A 26,121-nucleotide genomic window follows, 5' to 3' on the forward strand; every position below is an offset into this window, starting at 1 on the left:
GCAAGACCTAGATTTTAGATTGAAGTTGCCTTTGGGACTATTCATTAGTATCCTTATGTTAAGCTTTACGGTTTTTTTTTTTTTTTTTTTTGACTTTGCCGTTCTAGACTATGCTAGGGGTGCTATCTGTGATAATATCTTCCATGTGTTGTTAAGGTTGCAATGTGTTATTTGACTTTTTTTTTTTTTTTTTTTTTTCACATGAATTCATTATTAACATTACTTTTATTATACATGAATCACATGTCATGTTAATAGTTGTGAAAAAAAAATTCTTACTAATTTTATTTTTAAGCATTTGATCTTTTGCTGGAAAGAAAAATATTTATATTGACTGTAAAAATATTTTTAAATGTATATCATTTATCAATATGTAATAGAATGTTGCAATAATCCATTCGCCACAAAAGTTGTAGTCTGTAGCCAATAGCCCAGAGTTCAGCCTGAACACTGCAAGTAAGTCCTAACTCCTAAGCAGAGAAGGAAAAACATTTTATCCAATTACCATTTTTGTCCCAGATAAGCTCACCTGGAGCATGTCCAGTGGAGCCTTTAGCTACTACCATTTGTACTTAATTTTACAAAGGTTGCGGGTTGAACTGCACTCCAGAACACCTTCCTTCTCTTCCTCCATGCCAAACATAAGAGTTTTATCCCTAGGTTACCTTGCTTTTAACGGCGGCGCCCTGGGGCATAATCAATAAGATAGTATTACAGTAGTTCTTTCACACTACTGTAAATTTTTTTAGCTGTCATCATTTGCTAATTTTCATTAACGATATCGTATAGCAACTTGTTTTCTGTCTATTTTAGATGTTCATCTTGGTTAATTACAAATTTGGTACCGGTAGCAGCTAAGATATTGTTTTGAATGAACATCTAGTGGCAAACCGGTAGGAGATCATACCCAGATGGGAAAAAAATGGTAAGATTATCAATCATTATTGATTATGGAAACTATCACCAGTAACACTGTACATCAATTAAGAGCTTTCCACCTCTTCCTTTTCTGGTGAGACAGACAGAGAAAGGTTGAAACAATATGGCACGGTGTTCTCTTAACAAGATGCTGAACTTTCTATTACAAGCTATATTGATGACTAGATATACATATTTCATTTACCTATAGTACTAGTGGTTTTACCTGTACAAAGGATTAATCAATCCTTGTGTTCAAACTCAAGCAATCAGCCTTCTTCCCCAAACTCCTCCGTGAATCTCTCATGCACCTCAAGATCAGCTTTACTTACAGTTGGCTTCTGTCTTGCAAGTACTTTATCAAAATCTGCTCTTGTGATTGGTGATGGCTGGATAGCCAATTACATTCAAGTCATTATATAAATTAAAAGAAGTGGATGAACGAGGCTAGATAAGAAATACCACAAATTGACCTTCCTCCAAAGAATTGTGTAACTTTAATGGAAGAGAAAATCATCATTGAATGTGCATTAATGAAATTGAATGAGGCACATAAGATAGAGGCATGCACTTTTTAAATCTCTCCCCCACCCCCATCCCCCCTTCTCTTTTCCACATTTTTTCTTCAATCCTACTTTTCTGAAATTGACTAATTAACTACATAAGTTAAAGCATTGAATAAGTCCTTAATAATTCTATTTGGTAAGTTATTGATACCTAGCACTAAATATGATTATAGTGCTAATTTTGGCAATGATTTCTGGTCTAGAGCTTTATGCAGTGTCCATTAATAATAATAATAAATATGACAGTTTCCTACCCAATACTTACCTTTGAAGCTAAGGCCTTGCGCATCAAGTTCCTGCAAGGTAACCTGAACAGCTCTTCATTCAGTAGGTTTGCAAGGGACCCGGGGGAATGTGCAGATTAGCTGTGTGGATGGCATCAATATAGTAAGTTAGGCATTGTTTGAAGGAATAAAGGAAACCAACAACTCGAGTTTTTGAAACTCGAGATATAATAAAAACTCGAGTCTCAGAAACTCGCTTTATGCTCGCTTTGCGCTCGCTGAGTTGGACAAAATGCCACTTGGATCTCGAGTCTTAAAAACTTGTTTTCAACAACATAAAAATCGAGCCTATAAAACTTGAGTTCAACTAATTCATATTTTTTATATATTTTATCCTACGCATGGAACTCGAGTTAAACATTCTAACCTGAAACGCCGATCTCTCTCTCTCACGCCGATTTCTGGCTCTTCTTCTTCTTTTTCTCACGCCGACGAAGAAGAGCAAATTGACTAGAATGCAGCAACAACCATTAATTGGTCAGTGATAAACTAACAATCACTAAAGAACAAAACACAAAACAACCAAAAGCATAAAATATATAACAATTAGTAGCCTTGGCAAGCAAGGTTTTTCCTGTGCCAAGCTCCCCATATAGTATGACTCCTTTGGGGGGTTTAATACCAATGTCTTCATACAGTTCAGGATGAGTAAGAGGAAGCTCCACTACTTCTTTAATTTCCTGAATCTGGGCATCTAACCCACCTATGTCAGCATACGACTCCAGTGGAGCCTTCTCAACTTTCATCACGGACACCGTGGGATCAACCTCATCTTGAAGAAGCCCAACCACAGAAAGGACCTACATAGACCAAACACCATGCAGAATACGATTCAGAATTTGAACACCAAACACTAATAAAATATTGAGATGACAGAATAAAAATAAAATTTCAAGCTAAGACATAATTGATACAATAGTATTTAAACCAATATTACTCATTATCATCATTCTAGTGTCTTTTCTTTTTTTCTTCTTTTTGGACTGGTTAACAAACACACACACAACAAATAAGAGCCCCAACAGGAAAAAAAAAGATCACATTAGACATTACCTCTGTAACAAACCTCTTTTTCAAGGTTCACCAATTTTGCGTTTTTTAACCCTCATGTAATGTTTGGGCGGGGGAGGAGGCTGCGGGGCATCATCCTTAGGCTCATCATCGTGCTGCAAAGACATTAGATGCATATAATCAATATTTGGTGAAATGATAAGGTGTGTGAACTGCAAAATAGGCATATACATCGTAATTAATGGTATCGTACCATAGAGCTGCCTTTGTGTCCTATTTTGTGTCCACCTGTCCCACAAGTGGGAGCTCTTCTAGCACGTTGCGGTCTACCTCATGGGGGTGAGGGCTGATGAGGGGGATGCTCGTCCGGTACATCAGTAGCTAGTTGTAAAGTGTCAATCCCAACTGGAGGTCCTAGAGGGTCAGATGAGGATGAGGTAGGTGGGTAATGATGCTCTGTGTACAGGCCAAGAGTGGGGATCATTGTCATGGGTTCAGTACGGGGTGGGTCTATGGGCAAACTGGGTGCACTGGAGCTGGTGGATGGGTTTGAGGGTGTCTCGGGGTGCATAGGAGGGGTCAATTGAGAATGAATACCGAGATCAAAACTAGGCTGCAAAGGTGGGGTGGGTGAAGGGACCTCGGGCTGAGGAGATGCATCTACCATGGGTGAAGGGACCTCGGGCTGGAGAGATGCGTGCGGGATGGGTGCAGGTATCTCAGGACTACTTACAACCCGAGCGGTTGTTGCAAACCGACCACGGCCCCTAGCTGCACTTGTCCTTCGGCTTGCTGTAGCAGGCCGACCACGGCCCCTAGCTGCACTTATGCTTGGGCTTGCTATAGCAGGCCGACCATGGCCCTTAGTTGCGCTTGTGCTTGGGCTTGCTGTAGCAGGCCCACCACGGCCCCTAGCTGCAGTAGCACGGGTCAGTGTACTTATGGGTGCTGCGCTTGTGCTTGGGGTTGCAATAGCTGCTGATTCAGTCTCATGCCCATTTTTTGCCTCCCCATTTGGTGCAGGACCACCACCAAGCCCAGCTAGATCATTTAGGACGCGTCGGACATGGTTGTGGGCTCGGCTGCCTACAGGAAGCATCTCCAACAACGCTAAATGGCTTTCAATCTGAAACCGAGAAAGAACCAGTACAATCAGATTTGAGACATTTACGTATCAATTGTAGAATGGATAATATCGTACTTATTAATCTACCCAAATACTCAACTAAGATATATCTACTTAGAACACATTACCGATATATCTAATTTTGCGCTGTTGCGGTCAACATACTTTCGAGTGACCGGACGGTACCAGCGGTAATAGTCATGATCGCGAGGCATCTCACCAGTCTGAGGAGGTGCATGGCAAAGTCGTTGTTGTCTCATATCCCATGTAAGGATATACGGTTCATGCTCCTCCCTCCAATTCTTTTCCACCTTCCCACGCAATTCTATTCTATGCAGTCTTTCATCGTACACAACATGGTCGGGCCGCTCTTGCGCCAACCCAAACTGACGAAGGACACGATCTGGGTGGTGTATCTCTACTATGCAAAAACACACAAGTGGCACCCTTGCCGTCCACGTATCCCTCCCTGCAACGCAAAAGTCAGGAAGGTGGCCGAAGTCTGCCTCGTATGGCTGCCACACAATCTACAATAGAACACAAAAAACAATTATCATAACATCAAGTTTATTAAAACAAGGGAGAATACATAGATAAAGGGAAAAACAAAAATTAAAACAGAAGATGTGTTAAAGGATGAAGCAATCATATTCTTAAGGAAAATTAACATAACCAAACAGAATTTTTGTTTGCCATACTTGGTCCGGCTGCATTCTAACTAATTGCTCGCGATAGTGGATCAAGGCCATGCCGGATGGCCTACTCTTCGAGCTTGGCACCCGCACCCACCTACAGTTACAAGCGAATAACATAAGATAAGATAATACCCATGTTATAGTTACTAAAAAGAGTACATTGCAGAACACACACAATATCAGAAAAATACTTACTTAAATGCAAGTGGAGCATATGGCCATGGGCCATAATCACATCCAGGTGGGGGCTCTATTCTCGGGCACAAGAATGGCAACCTTGCTCATGCCCAATACTAGACCAATGTGCACGCCCCACCAATTTACGATGCCCCTTTCTCGCTTGCCCGACACAACTCTCTATACAACCAGGCCAAGCAACCACTACCCTAACTATACTGTGGCAGATCACGAAGGTCACGCAGGAACGCCAAGAACATCAAATGCACCCTATCTCCCGACTTGTCCATGAAAAGCTTATCCCCTAGCAGCGCTAAAATATAGCACCGAGCATACTGGTGTATCTGCATCTCCGTTGTGTCATGAGGCAGTGGCGCTGCAATGGCGTGAACAAGGCAGCTGATGAGAATTCTTTGCCCCACCAAAGTTTTGTTGTCATTCGCCGAAGTAAAACCAAGCAACTCCATGCACAGATCTCACCAATCCCCATCCACCACAGCAGTCGGCCCAACCAAGACCTCACCGTCTATAGGAAGTCCGAAAATGACCTCCACATGTTGTAGGGTGATTGACATCTCACCATGTGGAAGATGGAACGTATGCGTCTCCGGCCGCCATCGCTCAACTAGGGCCGAAATTAGGCAATGATCTATCTCTCTGGAAGGGGCCCTAAACAATCCTTCCAGCCTTAGCAACTTGATAATGTCAATCACCCGATTATCTCCCATCTGAATGCTTGCCATCTCCTTAGTGCGACCACGGCACGTAAGTGGGCCCAGGTCCTGCAAAATCCATACAAATTATAGCGGTTGTTACAACTACAAATACAACTTTGAAAGAACTAGATATTTCACCTCGCCATTCCAAATGTCCTCTGATCGATGATATCGTTGTCACGTCAACAATGACTCGTCAAGCGGACCAGGGTGCAAGATCTGTGGCTCGTCATCAATCCGAGGCTCCATACTGCAAACATTCAGATACTCAATTGTGAGATCATTAATAGTGTGGGGGCAAAGGAATGCTATTCTACATGCAAGGAAAATCTATACTGAAGAGCAGCTTATTGGCATTATTTAAAAAGGATGCTAAAAGAATGGAAAGCAAGAAGAAGTACAGCCTTGATCGTTTCTGTTCCTATGTTTACCTATTCATTTGAGTTAAGCCGAGTGATACTGAGTTTGTACACTAAAGATTCATTGTTGAACACTAACAATTCATGTTGGTTTTTTTATTCAGTGAGAATCATGTTGGTATATATTTTTGTATTTAGTTAACATAACATCTAAAGTAGCAATAAAACAACGTTCACATTCACTTAGAATCTTATCCAAGTATTTAAATAACCTCCTACAAAAATAAAAATGCATCAGGATGCCTTTCAATTGTGAAAACCAAAACAACCAAATGTAACTCCCAACTTCTGACCATCTCAAATAAATATAAACACTAGGGAAGAAAGTCATTGTAGTCATGATAAAAAAGCACGCACATATATAATGGGAGATTCATAAGCCTAAACAACAAAATTAACATGAGATAGATCCCCATTCAAAATAAGACTATATATTGCAACATCTCAAAATGGAATACAGAAAAAACTAGTTGGGACAAAGGGAGGAATGATTTAATAATGGGCAATCTATAAGCATTGGCATAGTGAGAAACTATTCTTGGCAGCAAGTTTAAATGGGAATGCTAAAACAAGAGTTTTTGGATACTTATAATTGAAATGTGTTTTGATGTTATGATGCCCTTGAAACCCAACCTCTGTTTTATGACACCAATGCACCCATCTGTATACCGGAAAACCAAGCTCAACATGATGAACTGAACAGATTAAGGTGATTGTCAAATTGTTAAGGTAAAGTTTAAATCCAAAGAGATTTGTTTAATCTTCTGAAGACAACAGTGTGACAGTCTAACAGATGTTGTCTGTTAAACTTAAAGAGTAATTAGAATTATCTTGCCTAGTATTCTAAGAAATTTTCATATAATTGATACAAATACACCAATTTGATTTTGTGGATAGGGGGAAGTTGAGTTTTAATGTCATTTTAATATTTTTAATGTCAATTTGGGCAGGTTGAAGATGCTAAATGCTTATAGTATCACTATCATATCTTGGAAATAAGTTGACCAAGAATGGTCGTCTTACCATTTGTTTCTAGATGTCCAAGATGTAATTAGCCTAAGACCATTACAGTCACATTTCTGAAATGAAATGTTTTCAGAGCAAAGTGCTAGACTTGAAAATCAAGCTGCCATATGTGCATTTTCTATGATTTTTTCCTCATAAGTTTCATATAAATTGGTGCTTCCTAAAACATGTTCTATATGGCTTATAGCATCTCTTATTTGCTTGCAGGGTAGTCACTTTGATATTGATGCAAAACAAGGAGATGTCCTTATAGGGGATGCTGAAGTTTCTCCTTACTTAGAGAAACTAGAGGATGATAAAGAGGCGGAAGCTCAGCATCTAAAAATTACAAAAGCCCTATTAGTGACACACTGCAATATATTCAGACATATATATATTCAGACATTTCTTTGAGGATTTCTATCATTCACCTAAGCATAAATCTATAATTTTTCCATGATAAAAAGTTAACTATCTAACAATAACCCAAGCTACAGCTTTTAATCTGTTAAATGTTATACATTTTCTTAGCAATAAAAATAATAAAGGGCATGAATTCAAATGTTCTTTTCACTCATTTTACCAGCCACCATTATTTTAGCTTTTGACTGAAAGGTCAGCATACACTGCAAGTGATCACCCTGATATATTCAAAAAAAAAAAAAAATGGAACACCTAACAACATATCTTCATAGACCCATGTAAGTAATGTCACTTTGAACCCAAGAAATTGTTGCAAACAACTTCAAGTGTAAAAAATTCACAATTTTTTTTCTTTAAATTTTCCATAGAACAAAATAAGGTATCAAAACTCAAAAGCCCCAAATTTTTTTTAAAAAATTCGTAATTATAACCCAAGAACAAAAATAAAGCACAAATTTCTCTAATTTTGAGCCCAATGAAGAAATTTGCATCATTCCTACACATTTTATAAGTATTACACTTTGGAAGAGTTCTGCAACATTTGCAACCACCCCATAACAAAGATTTTACTAACATTAATCCCAGCAACTAAACACATATCAAGCATTATTACCCAGAAACCAACAAAAACAGAGACAAAAACAGAACATGCCAGCAACCCAAATCATACAACAAGTAACAAACCAAATTCGTCTAACCTAAATCTTACACTAACAAGAAAAACTAAAGCACTAACAACAGAAATTATCAAAAACACTTGGAAAAACCCAGATGGAATAATTATTTAAAAAGCTCAAAAACATACCTTCAAACTTTTGTTGGTAGGGACAAAAGGGATTTTGAAGGATCGCCTGAAGCCGGTTGTGAGGAAAGAGGAGACCGTTTGAGGGTGAGGGTGATTTTCGCTGAACGCCGAGGGGTTGAGGGTGACTGGTTTGGGTGTTTGAGTGAGAGTGTTTGAATTTTGAGTGAGAGTGTTTCAGGGAGAGCGTTTGAGAGATTGAGAGAGTGTGAGTGTTTGAGTAAGGTTGAGAGAGTGTGACTGTTTCAATGATGGGGTTGAAAGTGGGCGTGTAGATTTCAAGTCTTATAAACTCGATTTCTACGTGGCTACACGTGGAAATTTGTCCACGTAATGGTATTGACGAACACTGCAAATCGTGTTTTAAAAGCTCGAGTTTTTCCTGGATCTCGAGTTTCTAAAACTCGAGATGCTAGTTTCCTACATTCTTTTGCACAGTGACAACTAACAAAAATGTTAGATACTGAATGGTAAATGGCAACAAAATTCCAAGGGACCCACATGTCACTTGAGTTCTTTTTGAAGAATTTCGCATCACGGGTTTGACGAACAGGTTCAAATAGAATGTCTTTAACCTATCAAAAGAGAGGAGGTAGCATGAGGAGAATGTGAAATGGAACCTGCTTTTCATATGGGCGGGTAAGAGTTATTAAATAAACAAGTGGGTTGTGGGCTTGATCAATTGGTAATAGTTTGTTTTTGTCTTTGGGCCCCTAAGCCCACGAGTCAACCTACACTACAGACGTTCGAAGAGCAGTCCGAGAATGAATATCTCCTCGGATGGGCTCGGCGAACATCCCGGGATTCGTCAAGGGGTTTGAAGGTAGAATCCTGAAGAAACAAATGGGTAAGAGGGTGATTTGAGGACTCTCTAAGATGCAAGGATGTGAGATAAATATCTAGTGAAAATGCTGCTACCTCCACATTAAAGACTCTGCATCTACCTTCTAGGCCGCATTAATGGGGAGATGACCCTTGAATAGTAGAATTTAGCCTTTCTGCTATTGTTTGAAGACTTCAAGAAGGTGGCGGATGGGACAAGGATCTAAGTGGAAGATTTGTAGGACACGTGGAAGAGCCAACGAAGACGAAGTATATAAGTAGGCAAGAGGGGAAGGAGAAGGGGATCAACACCTTTCTGCTAAAGAAAAATAGGAGTTAAGGATTGTATACATTAGCCTAGAAAGAGAATATATATATATATATACGAATCGTCCTCGGCTTACGTCCGAGGAGATCTTTTTATCATATTTGCTCATCATTTGCACGGATTGTAACATTTAGTCTGTTAGTTGAATTTCCAACATCCAGAACCTAAATTTCAAATCCACACTCTACAAATCTTATTGCTTAAGGCTCATTGGGCCTGAGCCCACGTCTATCTTTGGGTCCAGGTGGAATTGTGCACTTACATGAGCCATGACTTAAGAGACTCGGCAATAACTAGGAGAATGCTTGATAGTCAACTGACATAGGTACAGCCTGCCTTTTTTAACAAACTTAACTACATCCCAAAAAGGCCCATGTACCAATCTCTAAAGTAGAAGAACTAGTATTCCGTCCTTGTAACAAATTTAACACATATGATTGTAACCTTCTTCTTTTTTTCCCTTTTTTGGGAGGTAGATTGGAGACAAGGCTTGAACTCAAAAAAAATTTTTGTCACAAAAGCTAAAACTATTAGAAAATTGTGAATTTAATCATTTAACCATTATTCTAATAAAAATTTTGTTCATGGACAAAAGGAAAGCCTTAAGAATTTTAAGCTCCAAAAATCAAGTCTAAACACTATACATAATGGTATTGGCAGGAAGCAGAATGCATACACATAAATAAATTATATGACTTCTATAACCTATTCCTAAAGTAGCAGACAGATAGCTTAGCAACTGAAACAATAACTGGACCAAAAGTAAAAGAGAAAAAGAAAATGCAGGAAAAAAAATTGATGATAGGGAAGCTAATAATATTGCATATCACCTACTAAAGTATAAGGATGTCAGTTGTATTAGTATAAGATAAAAATGCTCTTATCCACTTCCAGTGAACACAAAATACCTGCATCTGTACAAGAAGTTCTGTTTTCATAAGTCGAGATGCTTCACTCTCATTGCCTTCACCTCGCTGGCCACATAAGGAATCAATTTCCTCAATGAAAATAATGGAAGGAGCATTATCACGAGCCATTTGGAAAAGATTTGAGACTAGCTTTTCGCTTTCACCCATCCATTTTGAAATAAGGTCTGATGACGAAACACTGTGTATTGACAACATCTAGCACTCATCATGTGTTGGCAACATTCCATTAATATAAAGCCATAAAGTATTTGAAATGGTCAAGAATGGTCCTTAGTTCTAAAATCTGCTATTGTAGTTCAATAACTTGCCATCTATAGTTGTTTTATCTGTTATTGTAGTCTAGTAACTTGCTATATATTGGTCAAATTTTTACCTAAAGAAAGTTGAATCTGCTTCTGTTGCCACTGCCTTTGCTAAATAGGACTTCCCCGTTCCAGGTGGACCATATAATAGAAAAGCCCTCCACGGTTTTCTCTTCCCTGAAAAAGAGATCAAATGATTCTTTTATTATCAAGATGTACCATATATGACAAGATATTTATATTAGTGGCTCCAGAAGGAAACACTGCAGAAAATGGCTTGGAAGTATGTCGCCAGTTCATGAATCTTTTAGATTTAAGCATTATATCATAATGTCTCTTTGACTCTTCTTAATTTAGACAGTTCAAATCTCACCGTTTATTAGGAATGGAAAATCAAGTTCTTGATGCAAATTATGTTTAGAAAGTCTTCAGCATCCATACATAGGCACATATGGCAAATAGCAAATGTGCCAAATAGCATTTTGCTTTTTATTAATACCAAATAGAATGTTTATCTTCCATTGCCATAAATTCTACTGTCAAGCAGACAAATATAATCATTTTTTAATTCACAGCCAGCTGCAAGGGATGGTCTGAGTCTGAGCACATGGCTAAGTAGTGTGCCTCACATATTGAAGCAATGTAAACCCCGCAAACTTTAGAATGAAACTTGATATGCAAAACTCAATAAAATATTTGAAATCCCACTTCCCCCATTATCAAGATTGTGTTAGGTATATATCAATAATTTATTTTTGTGATAAGCAAAAGGAACACAACACAGATCTAAGGAAAAGCAATAATACAAATAAATGTACAAGGCAAAAGTAGCAAACAAACACTAAATATATATATATATAGGAAAATCTACAAATAATTAAAAACTCACAGACCAGATGAGTGAATGATGAACAAATCAGATCAAGTCTTGTGTTTGACACAATCTCCTTAAAGTAGATTTCGCCTCTCACACAATCACTGTGGTGCTTTGAGACTCATGGATGTCTGCCTCCCAGAATAAAATGATCTACAGCACGAAAATGAAGCACTCAAGGTCGTGCTCTGCAAACTACTCAATGTCTCTTGCTCTCTCTTTGACACAGAATGAATGCATAAAAATTCTCATTGAAGAGTTTTTTCTGAAAAGTAGTTTTTTATGATTGAGGGACTATACAAAAAAAATGTACATACGTTACTGAACAGATACTCTATTTCAGTAATAACTGTTGTGCACAGTCCACATATAACAAAAGCCCAACCCAATATCCAACCCATAAGCCTATAAACTCATATATTTTCTACTTCCTTTTCTATGTGAGCATTAGGATTTTTACCACTTTTAATAGCATCTTCAAGTGAACATAGAAATATCAATTTCTTATTTACTCTATGCTATTTTTACAACAATCCCCCACATGAATAGAAATTGATAAACACAATGCAAATGATGATGCAGACACAGAGAGAGTAGAAGAAAAGTTACTGTATTGGGAGAAGTAGCTTGTGGCTTTGAACTTTCCTTTGTGAAAGACTATCGGATATACTAGCTAACCAGTGAATATGATGTCTTGAAATGTTCAGTCGTTTGTGTATACCAAGACAATAGAATTCACACAGCTCCTTTTTGGACATTTTTCGATTCTTATAGTTGTCTTCATTTCAACCCTGAACATATCCTAGTAAATTCATGAAGTGCTTTAGAGAATTCAGCCTTGAAACTCTCATGGAAGCGGCTCACTTCACACTCATATAGGTGATTCTTATTAAGAGTATTCTGCTATACCCCACTCGAAATTCCAAAATATAAGAATCATTAAAAGCAAAACTTACCCTGAACATCGCTTACAGGTATCACTATTTCATTATAGGAATGGGAGGGAGATGTTATCTCCATAGTGATAAAACTAGTCCCCACGATTTAGTTGTCCTTTTGAACCTAGATCTTGGGATCTCCACTCAGCTAGGTTGGGTTACCATCCCGAAGACTTTTAAGTAATAGGCTTTAACCTCATTCCCCTCGATGAGCAGTTTTTACTTGCTCTCTACTCAAACCTTTGGTCAACGGATCCGCTATATTCTCTTTCGACTTTATGAAGTCAATGGAAATAATTCCATTAGAGAGCAACTGCCTCACGGTATTATGTCTTCGACGTATATGTCGAGACTTACCGTTATACATATGACTTTGTGCCCTACCAATAGCTGATTTGCTATCACAATGTATACAAATAGAGGGCACAAGTTTCATCCACATTGGCATATCCTCCAGGAAATGTCGAAGCCACTCTGCTTCTTCTCCTACTTTGTCTAATGCGATAAATTCTTATTCCATTGTGGATCTAGCAATGCATGTTTGTTTAGAAGACTTCCAAGATACCACTGCACCACCAAGTGTAAAGACATATCCACTTGTGGATTTGGTATCTTTTGTGTCGAATATCCAATTAGCATCACTATACCCTTCTAGTACAACTAGACACCGAGTGTAGTGCAACCCATAGTTTAGGGTGTATTTCAAATACCTCAAAACCCTAACTAATACCTTCCAGTGGTCTTCCCCTAGATTACTAGTGTATCTACTCAACTTGCTAACATCATATGCTACGTCCGATCTAGTGCAGTTCATTATGTACATAAGACTACCTATGATTCTCGAATACTCCAATTGTGATATGCCTTGCCCTTTATTTTTAGTTAGATGTAAATTTACATCTATAGGTGTTCTCACTGGACTGTCATCATATTTCTTGAATTTCTCAAGAACTTTCTCAGCATAATGTGATTGAGACAAGACAATTCCATCAGATTTTCTAGAAATTTTCATTCCTAGTATCACATTTGCAACACCTAAATCTTTTATGTCGAACTCTCTGGTCAACATTCTCTTGGTAGCTTTAATGATATCATTATTGCTACCTATAATGAGCATATCATCAACATAGAGACACACAATGACATAGCCATTTGCGGTATCTTTAATATACACACACTTATCACACTCATTAATTCTAAACCCATTTGACATCATTGTATTGTCAAATTTCTCATGCCATTGCTTTGGAGCTTGTTTTAAACCATAAAGAGATTTAACAAGCATGCACACTTTCTTTTCTTGACCAGGAATAATAAACCTCTCTGGTTGTTCCATATAAATCTCCTCATTTAATTCACCATTCAAGAATGCTGTTTTTACATCTATTTGATGTATCTCTAGGTTATGCAATGCTGTAATAGCTATCAACATCCGAATGGATGTTAATCTTGTAACAGGTGAATATGTGTCAAAATAATCCACAACTTCCTTTTGTTTGTAACCCTTTACAACAAATCTTGCCTTATACTTGTCAATAGATCCACCAGCCTTTGATTCCCTCTTGAATATCCATTTATATCCTAGAGGTTTGCAACCTGGTGGACGATCCACTAGTTCCCATGTATGATTTTGAAGGATGGATTCAATCTCACTATTCACAGCTTCTTTCCAGAAAGGAGCATCAGGTGTTGAAATGGCTTCCTTGAAGCTTTAAGGTTCATCTTCTAACATAAAAGTTAGAAAATCGGGACCAAACGATTTTGACGTTTTAGCCCTTTTACTACGTTTAGGCTTAACCTCATTCCTCTCTTACATCAACTCTTGATCATGAGAGGTACTAGACGTAGAGTCGAAGTTTCTCTTAAAAGAACTTGACACATGTGTGGATTTGAAAGGAAATATTTCTTCAAAAAATACTGCATTCCTTGATTCAATAATGGTATTCACATTCATGTCAGGAACATCAGATTTATGAATTAGAAACCAATATGCACTGCTATTATGAGCATAACCAATGAAAACACAATCCACTGATTTGATCCTATCTTTATCCTTTTAGGGATAGGGACAACCCCATTTGCCAAACACCCCCACACCTTTAAGAATTGATAGGATGGCTTTTTATCTTTCCATAACTCATATGGCGTTTCTTTGGTTTTCTTTCTAGGCAATTTATTAAGAATATAATTGGCGGAAAGAATAGCTTTCCCCCACAAGTTCTTTGGTAAACCATAACTTATCAACATTGCATTCATCATATCTTTTAAGGTTTTATTTTTCCTTTCAGCAACTTCATTTTGCTGAGGTGAATAAGGTGCAGTGGTTTGATGAACAATATCATGTTGTAAACAGAACTCACCAAAAGGTGATTCATATTCCCCACCTCTATCACTCCTTAGAACCTTAATCTTTTTGTTGAGTTGATTCTCAACCTCATTTTTATATTGCATGAATGCCTCAATTGCCTCATCCTTGCTCCTTAGCAAGTACACATAACAGTATCTAGTGCAATCATCTATGAAAGTGATGAAATATTTCTTACCACCTCTAGTTTGTATAGATTTCATGTCACATACATCACTATGTATCAAATCTAGAGGTTCAGTGCTTCTTTCAACTGATTTAAAAGATACTCTAGCCATCTTAGCTTCCACACAAGTTTCACATTTATGATCAAAATCAATTTCAAATTTAGACAATAAATTTAAATTGATTAGTTTATGTAAAGTATGATAATTAACATGACCCAATCTATCATGCCATACATTAGAAGACTCAAGCATGTAAACAGAAGATTCACCTTTATTATTATCAATAACAGTCATTACATTCATCTTAAACAGGCTATTGCTCAAATATCCTTTTCCAACATACAATCTACTCTTAAAGAGTGAAAATTTCTCAAACTCAAAAACCAACTTAAAACCATTTTTGCTCAACAATGAGCCAGATACAAGGTTCTTTTGAATTTCTGGCACATGTAGTACATCTTTCAAAGTAAGAAACTTGTCCGTAGTCATTTTGAACACAACATTTCCAATTCCTTCAATCTTGGAGGTTGAGGAATTTCCCATGAAAATTTTTATTCCATTACCCATTAGATTATATGTAGAAAACATTTTCTTTTCTGAACATACATGGCGCGTAGCCCCAGTGTCCACCTACTATTCCTTGGTATTTCCTCCTACCAAATTTACTTCAAAAATCATAGCAGAAAGATTCATGTTGATTTAAGTCATAACTGAATTCACAACAATTTTATTTAACATCTGTGTTCAACACAATTCAAACAAACTGAATCCTCGAGACTGGCCAAGTTTAAGAAATAAATGTAACTATATACTTCTAAAATTTACTGTACAAAAAGAAAGTCAAGCCAATAATATAATTATTATTATAACTACACCGAATTGCAGGAAAAGCAGCACAGTAAACACGAACTAACAATAGAAACTCAAAGCCCAGCCAAGCATTAAATCCAAAGAGACAAAATAACTCCAATATAATATAATATGTTATAAGCCAACAAAGTCTCAAAAACAAACACTGCAGACACAGAAAAAATATGAATCAAAGCAGTCAACCAAAGATTCAAGAGGCAAAATATCCTAATAAAATAATATAAAAAGGAAGAAAGCAAGATCAACTAATAACGCAACAATTCAGTCAAACACGTAACCGACTTTATCAAGATATTCAAGAACACGAAAAACACAAACCAGTTTTTCTAACTTTCACGCAGTTACCGATTCAAAGTTTTACAGCAACACAAATTCCTTTCACCGTTAAATCACAAAAATAAATTAAAAATATATTTTAAATCTACTTTAAGACTGTTGAGTATATATCAATAATTTATTTTGTGATAAGCAAAAAAAACACAACATAAATGTAAGAAAAAACAATAATACAAATAGATGTACAAGGCAAAAGTAACAAGCAAACACTGAATATATAGAGAAATCTATAAATAATTAAAAACGCACAAACCAGATAAGTGAATGATAAACAAATCAGATTAAGTCTTGTGTTTGACATAATCTCCTTAAAGCAGATTTCGCTTCTCACACAATTACTGTGGTGCTTTGAGACTCACGGACGTCTGTCTTCGAGAATAAAATGATCTACAACACGAAAATGAAGCACTCAAGGTTGTGCTCTGCGAACTACTCAATGTCTCTTGCTCTTTCTTTGACACAGAATGAATGCACAAAAATTCTCACCGGAGCGTTTTTTCTGAAAAGTAGTTTTTTATGATTGAGGGACTATGCAAAAAAAAATATACGTTACTGAACAAGTACTCTGTTTCAATAATAAATGTTGTGCACAGACTAACTGACACAACAAATTAAAATAATAAAATATTATTATTTGGACAAGTAGGCCCAGTCCACATATACTTAAAGCACAACCCAATGTCCAACTCATGAGCCTATAAACTCATATATTATCTATTTCCTTTTCTATGTGAGCCTCAAGATTTTTACCACTTTTAAATTTTAATAGCATCTTCAAGTGAACATAGAAATATCAATTTCTTATTTACTCCATGTTATTTTTCTAACAGAATGGTCCTTATCGCCTCTGCCCTCTTTAAATATTCCATACATTTCTGAGTAATCGCGTCCTTAATCTTCGGATTCTTCTCATACTTCAAATGGGTCCTAAAGTACTCTAATGCATTCATATAGAGCGGAAATGCTTTGCTATAATTTCCGGCATCATCCTCCTGAACTGCCTGCTTCAGATACTCTATCGCGTGCTCCTTAAAATTGCAATACATCTTTTACTTACAATAAATGCATAGAAATCAAAGCCACAAAAAAGAATACTCAAACTAATTTCATACCACCACTCCTCCTTCCCCCTAGAACCCAAAATCCAATACGGAGTTCGACACTTCAATGATTTCTTTTTGGTAATGATATTATACACAGTCAAACTACTCTCTTATCACAATTCTAAAACTTGAATTCTCAGATAAGCAACTTATCCACACCCTTAGAACTTGCAACCAAAAACCCAATACTCAGCAACACCTCAGATTTTCAATTAATATTTCTGATACTTCAAAATATAACCAAACCTGAAAGTAAAATAATATAAACAATTCAACTTCAAATCAATCAAAAATAAAATAAAATAAAATAGCCCAGTACTCAAATATCATTGCTTCATATATTTATGATAAGCCATTTACAATTCCAGATTTTTTTTTTCCAAAGCAAATTTGCAATCAAACCCTGAAATCAGGTTCAATAAGTACAAAAATGAAAAACCCAATTCTCAGAATTTGTTTCTATGATGGTGGTGATGTTGTTCGAAAAGCCATAACAGGTAAGCTTTACAGGTCGGAACAGAAGACTCCGATAAACAGAAAATTACGGTTACAGACTTGAGATTCAAACTTTACTTTCTCTCTGGTGCTTTGCGTTTTGATAATGAAAATGAAATTTCTAAAACAGAGAGAACCAACCAATAGGTGCAATGCAAGTCAGGACTTCTTTCACGTTGAGACAAGGAGCGTTTAATCGTGGAAATTACACAACTTAGATCATAATTATGCCGTAGAAATGGAATAGCCGCCTCGGCTCTCAAGTCTTTTCACATTTTAATTACAAATGATTGGAAAAGTTTTAAGTATTTTGAACTTAAAAAAAAAGTTTTAACTAATTTTAGTTACTAGATTCTTATAAATAAAATAAAAAACCATTTTAGTTACTTATGCCAAAGAAGAAAAAACAAGTTCCTCCAAAAACAAAAACAAACAAAAAAAAAATGAAGAAAAAACCAATTTTAGTTAAGTAGTAGTTTAATTTTTTTTAAATCTTTATTTTTTAATTTAAAGTAGTATTTTTTATATATAAAATACTTATATATCTTAAAGTAAAATATATTAATCATTTTAATATTTACTCAACCAAAAAAATTGTAATATTATATCTCTTATAAATATTTAGGTGAGAATAAATAAATTACTGATTATTATATAATTTCACACTTATCATATAGTGTATTATAGTTCTTTTAATTGCACATCAAATATATATGTGTGGATTTTAAGCTTTTAGCCACAATTCATGCAATTTTTGGTTACTTTTAGTTAATTGTGGCACTTAAGGGCCGTGAATAAAAATGATTAGAAAAGTTCATGGCATTAATTAAACTTTTTAAAAATTGAAGATTTATTTTTTTTAAATTTAAAACAATAAAATGTATTTATAAAGAATCAAAGCCTACAATGGAGAGAATTAAAGAAGGAATTTACCTCAAGCCAAATCGAGGGCTCCTTGTCTCCTTAGCATATGTAACTAAACCTAGGTATGTCAATGTTCAATCCAACCCGCGAACACAATACAAACCTGACACTGGTTTTTGTGGGTTAGGATTGGGCCTTAGCAGGTTTAGGTCATAAACGAGTCAACCCGAAAGCGACACGATAAGAATTAAGAAACGTGTCATAAGCGGGTCAATTTGCATAACCCGCAATCATTACAAAAAACGGGGTCTATGGCCGCGTTTCAAAAACGCGGCTATAGACCCCAAAAACGCGGCTATAGGCTATAGTCGCGTTTTCTAGAGTCGCGTTTATAACCGAGGCCTAAGCGGCGCAGCAACAGCCCTGTGGGTCTATAGCCGCGTTTTTATAACAGCAGCTAAAGGTCAAGCCTAAAGCCGCGTTTTTTAACCACGGCTATAGGCATTGGGTCTATAGCCGCGTTTTTTAAAAACGCGGCTACAGACCCACTTTAATCTGCGTTTGTAACCGCGGCTATAGGTTTTATTAAAAACAAAAAACAAAAAATTTCTAGGTTTTTTTTTTTCCTCCGAAATTTCAAAATTCAAACAAAAAAAATTCAAAATTAATCACAAACCCAGAAAATCCAAAACCAAACACAAACCCAAAAAATTCAAAATCAAACACAACATACCCACAATACAAACACACCCAAAAAATTCAAAATCAAACACAATATCCTCATAATACAAACATAATATGCTCCAAAATATAATAACACAAACCCATGAACCTCCTCTCATTCAACAAAATCAACCAAAGCTAACATTAAATCCATTCAAGGAACACAAAAGCATAAGCCTAAAAATAGAAAAAGAACAACCTCAAGAACACAAACCCATTTAAACATAAGCACTATAGCACAAATTCAAGCACATATCCAAAAAATTCAAAATCAAATAATTCCACCAATGTAAAACCCATACATATAAACACATAAATATTACTCCCAATGCTCATAAAGTTTAAATAAAAATAAGCTCTAGCAAAAGTATAATACCCATAAGAAGATTAGAAATTTTTTACCTTAAATAGTAGAGATAGATGAACCTTAGCTTCTCCAATGAATATTTCCGGTCATCTTTGCCGGAAAAATGAAAAGAACCATTGTGTTGTGTTGAGAGAAAAAGAAAATAATGGATGTGTTGAGAGAAAAAGAAAAGACAAGAAAAGAAGAACACGGGCATAGAGAGAAAAGATGAGATATTTTGAATTGAGTGGTAGGGAGTAAATGGGGTAGGTGGGGGGTCAGGTCATTACTTTTTTATTTTTTAAAAAGTAGACCTATAGCCGCGTTTTTAAAAACGCGGCTATAGGTCCTACTTTGTTAGAAATATAATATTTTATTCTTCTACATATCTCAGCGTACTCCTTTTTTGTTTTTTGTGTTACCTATAGACGCGTTTTAAAAAACGCGGCTATAGGTCCTCCATTAAAGAAAAAATAATTTAGTCCGCTCAAAGCTCATGCTGAATGTGTATTTGGCCTGTTACCTATAGCCGCGTTTCTAAAAACGCGGCTATAGCCCCAACTTTATAAAAAAAATTTATTGGGCTGTACATGCTATGAAGCTCAAAAGTAAAATTTGGCTGGACCTATGGCCGCGTTTTCAGAAACGCGGCTATAGGCCCTTAAAAAAACGCAGCTACACACATACAAACACGGCTATAGACCTTACCTAGAGCTGCGTTTTTTAAAACGGAGCTATAGGTTATGTCTAAAGCTGCGTTTTATAAAAAACGCGGCTAGAGGTTAGGTCTATTGCCGCGTTTCCTAGAAACGCAGCTATAGGTTTGGTCTATAGCCGCGTTTCAAAGAAACGCGGCTATAGGTCAAGTATAGCTGCGTTTTTTTTTAAACGCGGCTACAGCCCGCGTTTTTTGTAGTGAATAGACACGTTTAACATACCAATTTATTTGTGTTAACTCGAAATGACCTATTTAACACAACCCATTTAACTAGTGTAACAAATAAATATTCATTTTATTTTAGATTTGTCAAATACTTTTTATATCCAACCTATATTTTAAATTTAAAAAGAAAAGTGAGTAATTACAAAAACTTACAAGGGATATAATTGAAAATTGAAATTTTACAAACCCTACAAATATTATATTTTTGTTGAACTATGTTATTTTGAATTTGGATTGAAGTGTATTCATTTCTTTTAGGGTGTAAAGAACTTATTTCTCGATAGATATTATATTTTTGTTGAACTATATTATTTTGAATGTGAGTTAAAGACTTGAAGTGTATGCACTACTTTTGGAATGTAAAAAATATATATATTTCTAAATGGATGTTATATTTAATATTATACAGGTTGAAATAGGTTGTGTTATATTCGTGTCAACCCAACACAACCCGTTTATTAAGCGTGTCAAGTGGGTTGGAGCGGGTCAACCCGCCTTATTAACAGGTCAGGTTAGGGTTGAAAGATTATGACACGATTATTAAATGGGTCGGGTTCGGGTTGAACCATTTTGTCAAATACCCCTACCTTGACATTACACGAACCCAACACGCTAACCAGAATTGACACCCCTAACTAAAGCTAAAGCTATCTTAGAATAATTTATAATAAAAAAATGGTAGAATGAAAAATGCATTTGTTCAAAGGATCAACATTACGAGTAAAGAAAATTATATAATTTATTAAAGTCTTTAATAAAGGATAGCTATTTGGAGCAAGGGGAGAATAGGAGAAATTATTAGGTCCATCAAGAGGACTGTTGATGTGGTCCTCCATACCAATAAGATAATGTCATTTATGCAAATGTGTGAGTGAACTTTCTAATCAGCACAAGGAATAAAAAATAAAAATTATTAGGTGATGTCCTATTTACATAAATAAGAGTATTTTATTGGTTGAGAGGTCAAGAAGGACCACGTCAACGGTCCTCCTAGTGGACCTAATTATTTCTTGGAGAATAGCCACTTGACACCATCATGATCTATTTCAATTTTTAGTTTACTTCTTAATTGCCTTCAATCATATTTCATAATAATGTAATAACTTATATTACCGCGAAACATATTTTATAAGATTAAATTAAACTACGTTATACTCCTAGAAATCAAAATAACATTCTTTATTTTTCTTGTCATGTTAACACTTCATCCTTTCCCATGAGATTTGACCCAACTGACACATCCAAGACATTAAATCCTCTCAAAATCTTTACCTGGTATGTTTCTTACTCACATGATTAACTGTATAAGCCTACTATATATGCACATACTTGAATCTCCTTATTTTTGGCCATCATATTGAGAGTGCACATCTTCTATCCACAAGCCATGACCATGTTTTATTTGGTGACTTTGTATTTACCACCCACAAAAGTACTTGCCTTTCTTATTAAGCTATCCAGCAAAAATCAAGTTTCTCTTCAAATCTGGGTCTGGCCTAACATTCTGCATCTTCCATAGAGCTCCACTCAATAGTATTATTCAAATATCACCCTTGCCCATTATATCCAAAGCTTCATCATCAACTAGAATAAATTTTCTGAAATCACCATTGATGTAGTTCTCTATGAATTCTTTTTTTTTTTTATTGAGTTCTCTATGAATTCTCGATGTGCAGCAAAAGGTGACCAATTTCACTTGGAATTCTATAGCTGACGACTACTCCTAAAATGCAAAAATAAAATAAATCGCCTCGCTCTCGCACATGCATCATCCCAAGTCTCACATACTGTTGAAATCTCACACAAGCTCGAGGTCCTACAATGGCAGATTGAAAATCAGAGAGAGAGAGAGAGAGAGAGAGTGATTGTGAATGAATGATTTTCATATATCATAAATATCTAGCCCTGTTCTTTATATTGTGAGAACAGAGGAGGGAAAGGAATAACAGAATAACAAACTGCCTGACCAATGTAAAAATGACAAGTGGCAAAACTGTACAACTAACTACTCTATGCTATTTAGCATAAACGACATGCCGTTCTATGCATTACTAAACTATGTACTACTAAACTACAAGTAGCTTAAGCAAAGAATAAAGCTTGAACCTCATCCTTCTTTCTCTTCTTCTAAAACATAGATCAAAACACATGTTGCTAAGGCCGCAAAACGATGGTACGGTTTGTCCCAGAAAATCTATAGCCGACAAATGTTATACATTTGGTCCCGTTGTCCAGTCTTTTTAAGTTTCAGGTACATATACAAAAGTTTAATGATATTTTGAGATAGAAACAAAACCTGAGTATGTCCTTTTTGTCCCTAAATAATAGTTTAAAACTTTAGGTTCTTTCTTCAGTTTTCACCCCTAAAATATATATTTTATTTAGAGACATTGACGAAAGTGGAATTTCAAGTATGAGAATAGAAATATATATGTATATATAAATTTGTAAATAAAATTATTTTATTCCTAAAATATTTTATTTTTATGCTTGTTTATGTGATTTTTATTCCTGAAATATTTTAGTGCTCAAGTTAGTCTTTTTTTTTGTCCTTTTCCCTTATATTACTTGCTTAGATCCTGCAAAATCATCTCTTTCTCTTAACCTAAGACTAAGAGAGAGAAAGAGTGATTGTTTTTGGAGATCAAAATTTCCTCTAATTATTTGTTTTCTCAACCAATTATTAATTGCCTTTTTAATTTTAATTTTTTACGTTTATGTTTTATTGCAAATATATAGAAGATTATTGTGGCTTATGGTTTTCATCGTGTTCATGTTTATTTTTTCCCTGTTTTATTGTCTTTTCTAAAGAGTCTTTTTTGTGGGATCCAAGTGTAACACATTAAAATTGTTTGGCCGCATTTGGCCCCAACCGTTTATGGTCAAAACCAAGTAAAAAAGAGGTTATATCACCACTCTGTTAGCCATATGATAATGGGAAGGGAACCAAAAGATAAATTAGGTATGTCATTTTCTTTTTGTCAAAAAAAAAAAAGGCATGTCTCTTATATATATATATATATATATATATATATATATATATATATATATATATTTTTTTTTTTTTTTTTTTTTTTTAAGAGGATTATAAGAAAAATAAAAATAAGTTTCTTGGATTAAAATAGAATCTGAATCAAAATTTAAGCAACACATGCATATTTTTGCACATAAAAAAAGAAAAAGAAAAAGGCATATAGGCCCTCCATTTGTCATATAAGCAATCCATATAAAGGAATAGGGGAGTAAAATGGTATATATTTTAAATTATTTTTGAGGTCTAAAATAGACTATGAATCTATCATGAGATTCTGGATTTGAAATCTCTTTACAGTATATTGGGACTAAGAGAATAGTTAGATTCTCAAAAAAATTTGGACACCCTCATTTGGAATCAAAATTGTAAGAACTCAAAAGTTGATGGCTCAAGCCCATTGAGAATAGTGAGGCCCATACCTTCAAATTAAGCCCAAAAAGATAGAGTTTGTATAGAAAAAGGGGAAAATAATTCTAGTGTTGGCTTAATTAAGTTTAGGTCTAAGGCCGAAGATTCAAGTAAGAAGGGAAGAGATTGATTTGAAAAGTAATTGATATTAATGCATTCCTCGGGTCAGTCCGAGGATGAGTTCTTATACAAAGATCTACACAAGTCTTAAGTTATATCCCCCACACTTTAGCCCTTTTAGACATCTGACCCCTATCCCCCAAGTTAGGATTTGAAGCCACGAACATGACCCTCGAGTAGGAGCCAGCGTCGCCCTTGGGCGTGGCAAAAATGACATTAATTGTGCCCATGGCTGGACGAGGAGCTCCATCTCTTTGATACCCAACCCCGGATTCTCCGGGCTATCTTGTAGGCTGGTGCAAGAACTACTTCAACTTCCCTGCCTTCACCAATTGACCCAAATGATCACGCAAAGTTCTACAATCCTCTATTGTATGTCCTCTCTCCTGATGGTAGTGGCAATAAAGGCTTTGGTTTCTTTTGGACGGATTTCCACATATCTTATTGGGCCATTTAAAGTACGGCTCACTCTTTATCTTTTCTAATATTTGATAAACTGGCTCCTTAAACATCGAGTTGACCATCTGAGCGTCTGTTCCTAATGTCTAATTGGAAAAATCCCTCCTAGGTCGATTATTATAATATCCTCCTACCCGAGGATCCCTCCTTTTAGGGAAGGCTTTGGCTTTGGCTTTGTCTTTTCCTTGGGTTTGATCATCTTTTACCACTTATGCTCACTAATGCGATCCATAAGTTGATGCATATTACGCGCAGGCTTCATCGTCAATGACTTTCTCAAATCATGCTCCATTGGAAGCCCGACCTTAAAATTCCTTATAACTACATCTTCGAAATCCCCTTCTATCTCATTGAATGTTTCCCAATACCTGTCTGAGTAGGTCTTAAGAGTTTCTCCCTCCCTCATCGCCATAGACAGCAAAGAATCTAGGGGTTTAGGAACTCTACACGTTACAAATCTAGCCCCAAACACTCGTGTTAACTCCTCAAATGACCTTATTGACCCTTCCTCCAACTCGTTGAACCATCGTATAGCCATGCGCCCGAGGCTGGAAGGGAACACTTTGCACATAAGAGCCTCATTCCTAGAATGAACAGCCATCCTCTGGTTGAAATGGCTCACAGGCTCTACAAGACCAATCCTTCCATTGTAAATGGTGAATGTAGGTTGTGTAAAGCGGTGGGGAAGCTTAACTCTATTAATTCTCCTTACAAAAGGAGACTTTGAAATTTGGCGAAGTGCCTTGCTCATTGCATCATTCCCAATGCTATGATGAGATGAACCTTCTCCACGCTTGTTCCTATGCCTCTCTAGTTTATCCAAGTGAGAGGAGGCAGAAAAAGATTCACTAGGAGGAGTCCTGGATTTATGGCTATAAGATTGATCCCTACTCTACCCGGATCCTTCACTTGATGGAGGTGAGGAGTTTCTTTTGTCACGTTCCCTCCGACACAACTTTTTACACGGATGTGGGTGTTTTTGTGTTTCCTGCTCGTGCAAAACATGACTCTCAGTCCTTGAATGACTCCTTTCAGTGCGCTCTGTATGTTGTGTCTCTACCATAACACTGGGTGGGTTATTATACTCTCTATCTCTCCTTTGCTCCAAATTAACAAAGTGATTCTCCCTCTAAGAACCAATAGATTCCTCCCTGTTCTGCTCTAGGCTAGACATGACTTAATAAAACCACAAGCAAAACCTTCCCACAGATAGCGCCAATTGTAAGAACTCAAAAGTTGATGGCCCAAGCCCACTGAGAATAGTGAGTCCCGTACCTTCAAATTAAGCCCAAAAAGATAGAGTTTGTATAGAGAAAAGTAAAATGATTCTAGTGTTGGTTTAATTAAGTTTAGGTCTACGGCCGAAGATTCAAGTAAGAAGGGAAGAGATTGATTTGAAAAGTAATTTATATTAATGCATTCCTCGGGTCATTTTGAGGATGAGTTCTTATACAAAGATCTACACAAGTCTTAAGTTATATCCCTCACCACTATTCCTGTTCTTATCTTTTTATCTTGATCTCTTAGAAAAATTACCATATATCCCTTTATCT

At 36.1% G+C, this 26,121-nt stretch overlaps 1 protein-coding gene across 1 annotated transcript; it reads right to left on the bottom strand.

Moving 5' to 3' along the window:
• Positions 1-24,770: 24,770 nt before the first annotated feature.
• LOC142616515 (uncharacterized) lies at positions 24,771-25,319 on the bottom strand. The gene has a single exon (XM_075789351.1). The coding sequence runs from the start codon at positions 25,317-25,319 to the stop codon at positions 24,771-24,773; it is 549 nt and encodes a 182-aa protein (XP_075645466.1).
• Positions 25,320-26,121: the final 802 nt, after the last annotated feature.

The sequence above is a fragment of the Castanea sativa genome, chromosome 11, assembly GCF_040712315.1.
Source record: "Castanea sativa cultivar Marrone di Chiusa Pesio chromosome 11, ASM4071231v1".
Taxonomy (NCBI): domain Eukaryota; kingdom Viridiplantae; phylum Streptophyta; class Magnoliopsida; order Fagales; family Fagaceae; genus Castanea; species Castanea sativa.

Excerpts from the sequence above, each read along its gene's own strand:
- LOC142616515 (XM_075789351.1), bottom strand. The coding sequence starts at position 25,319 with ATGAGCAAGGCACTTCGCCAAATTTCAAAGTCTCCTTTTGTAAGGAGA.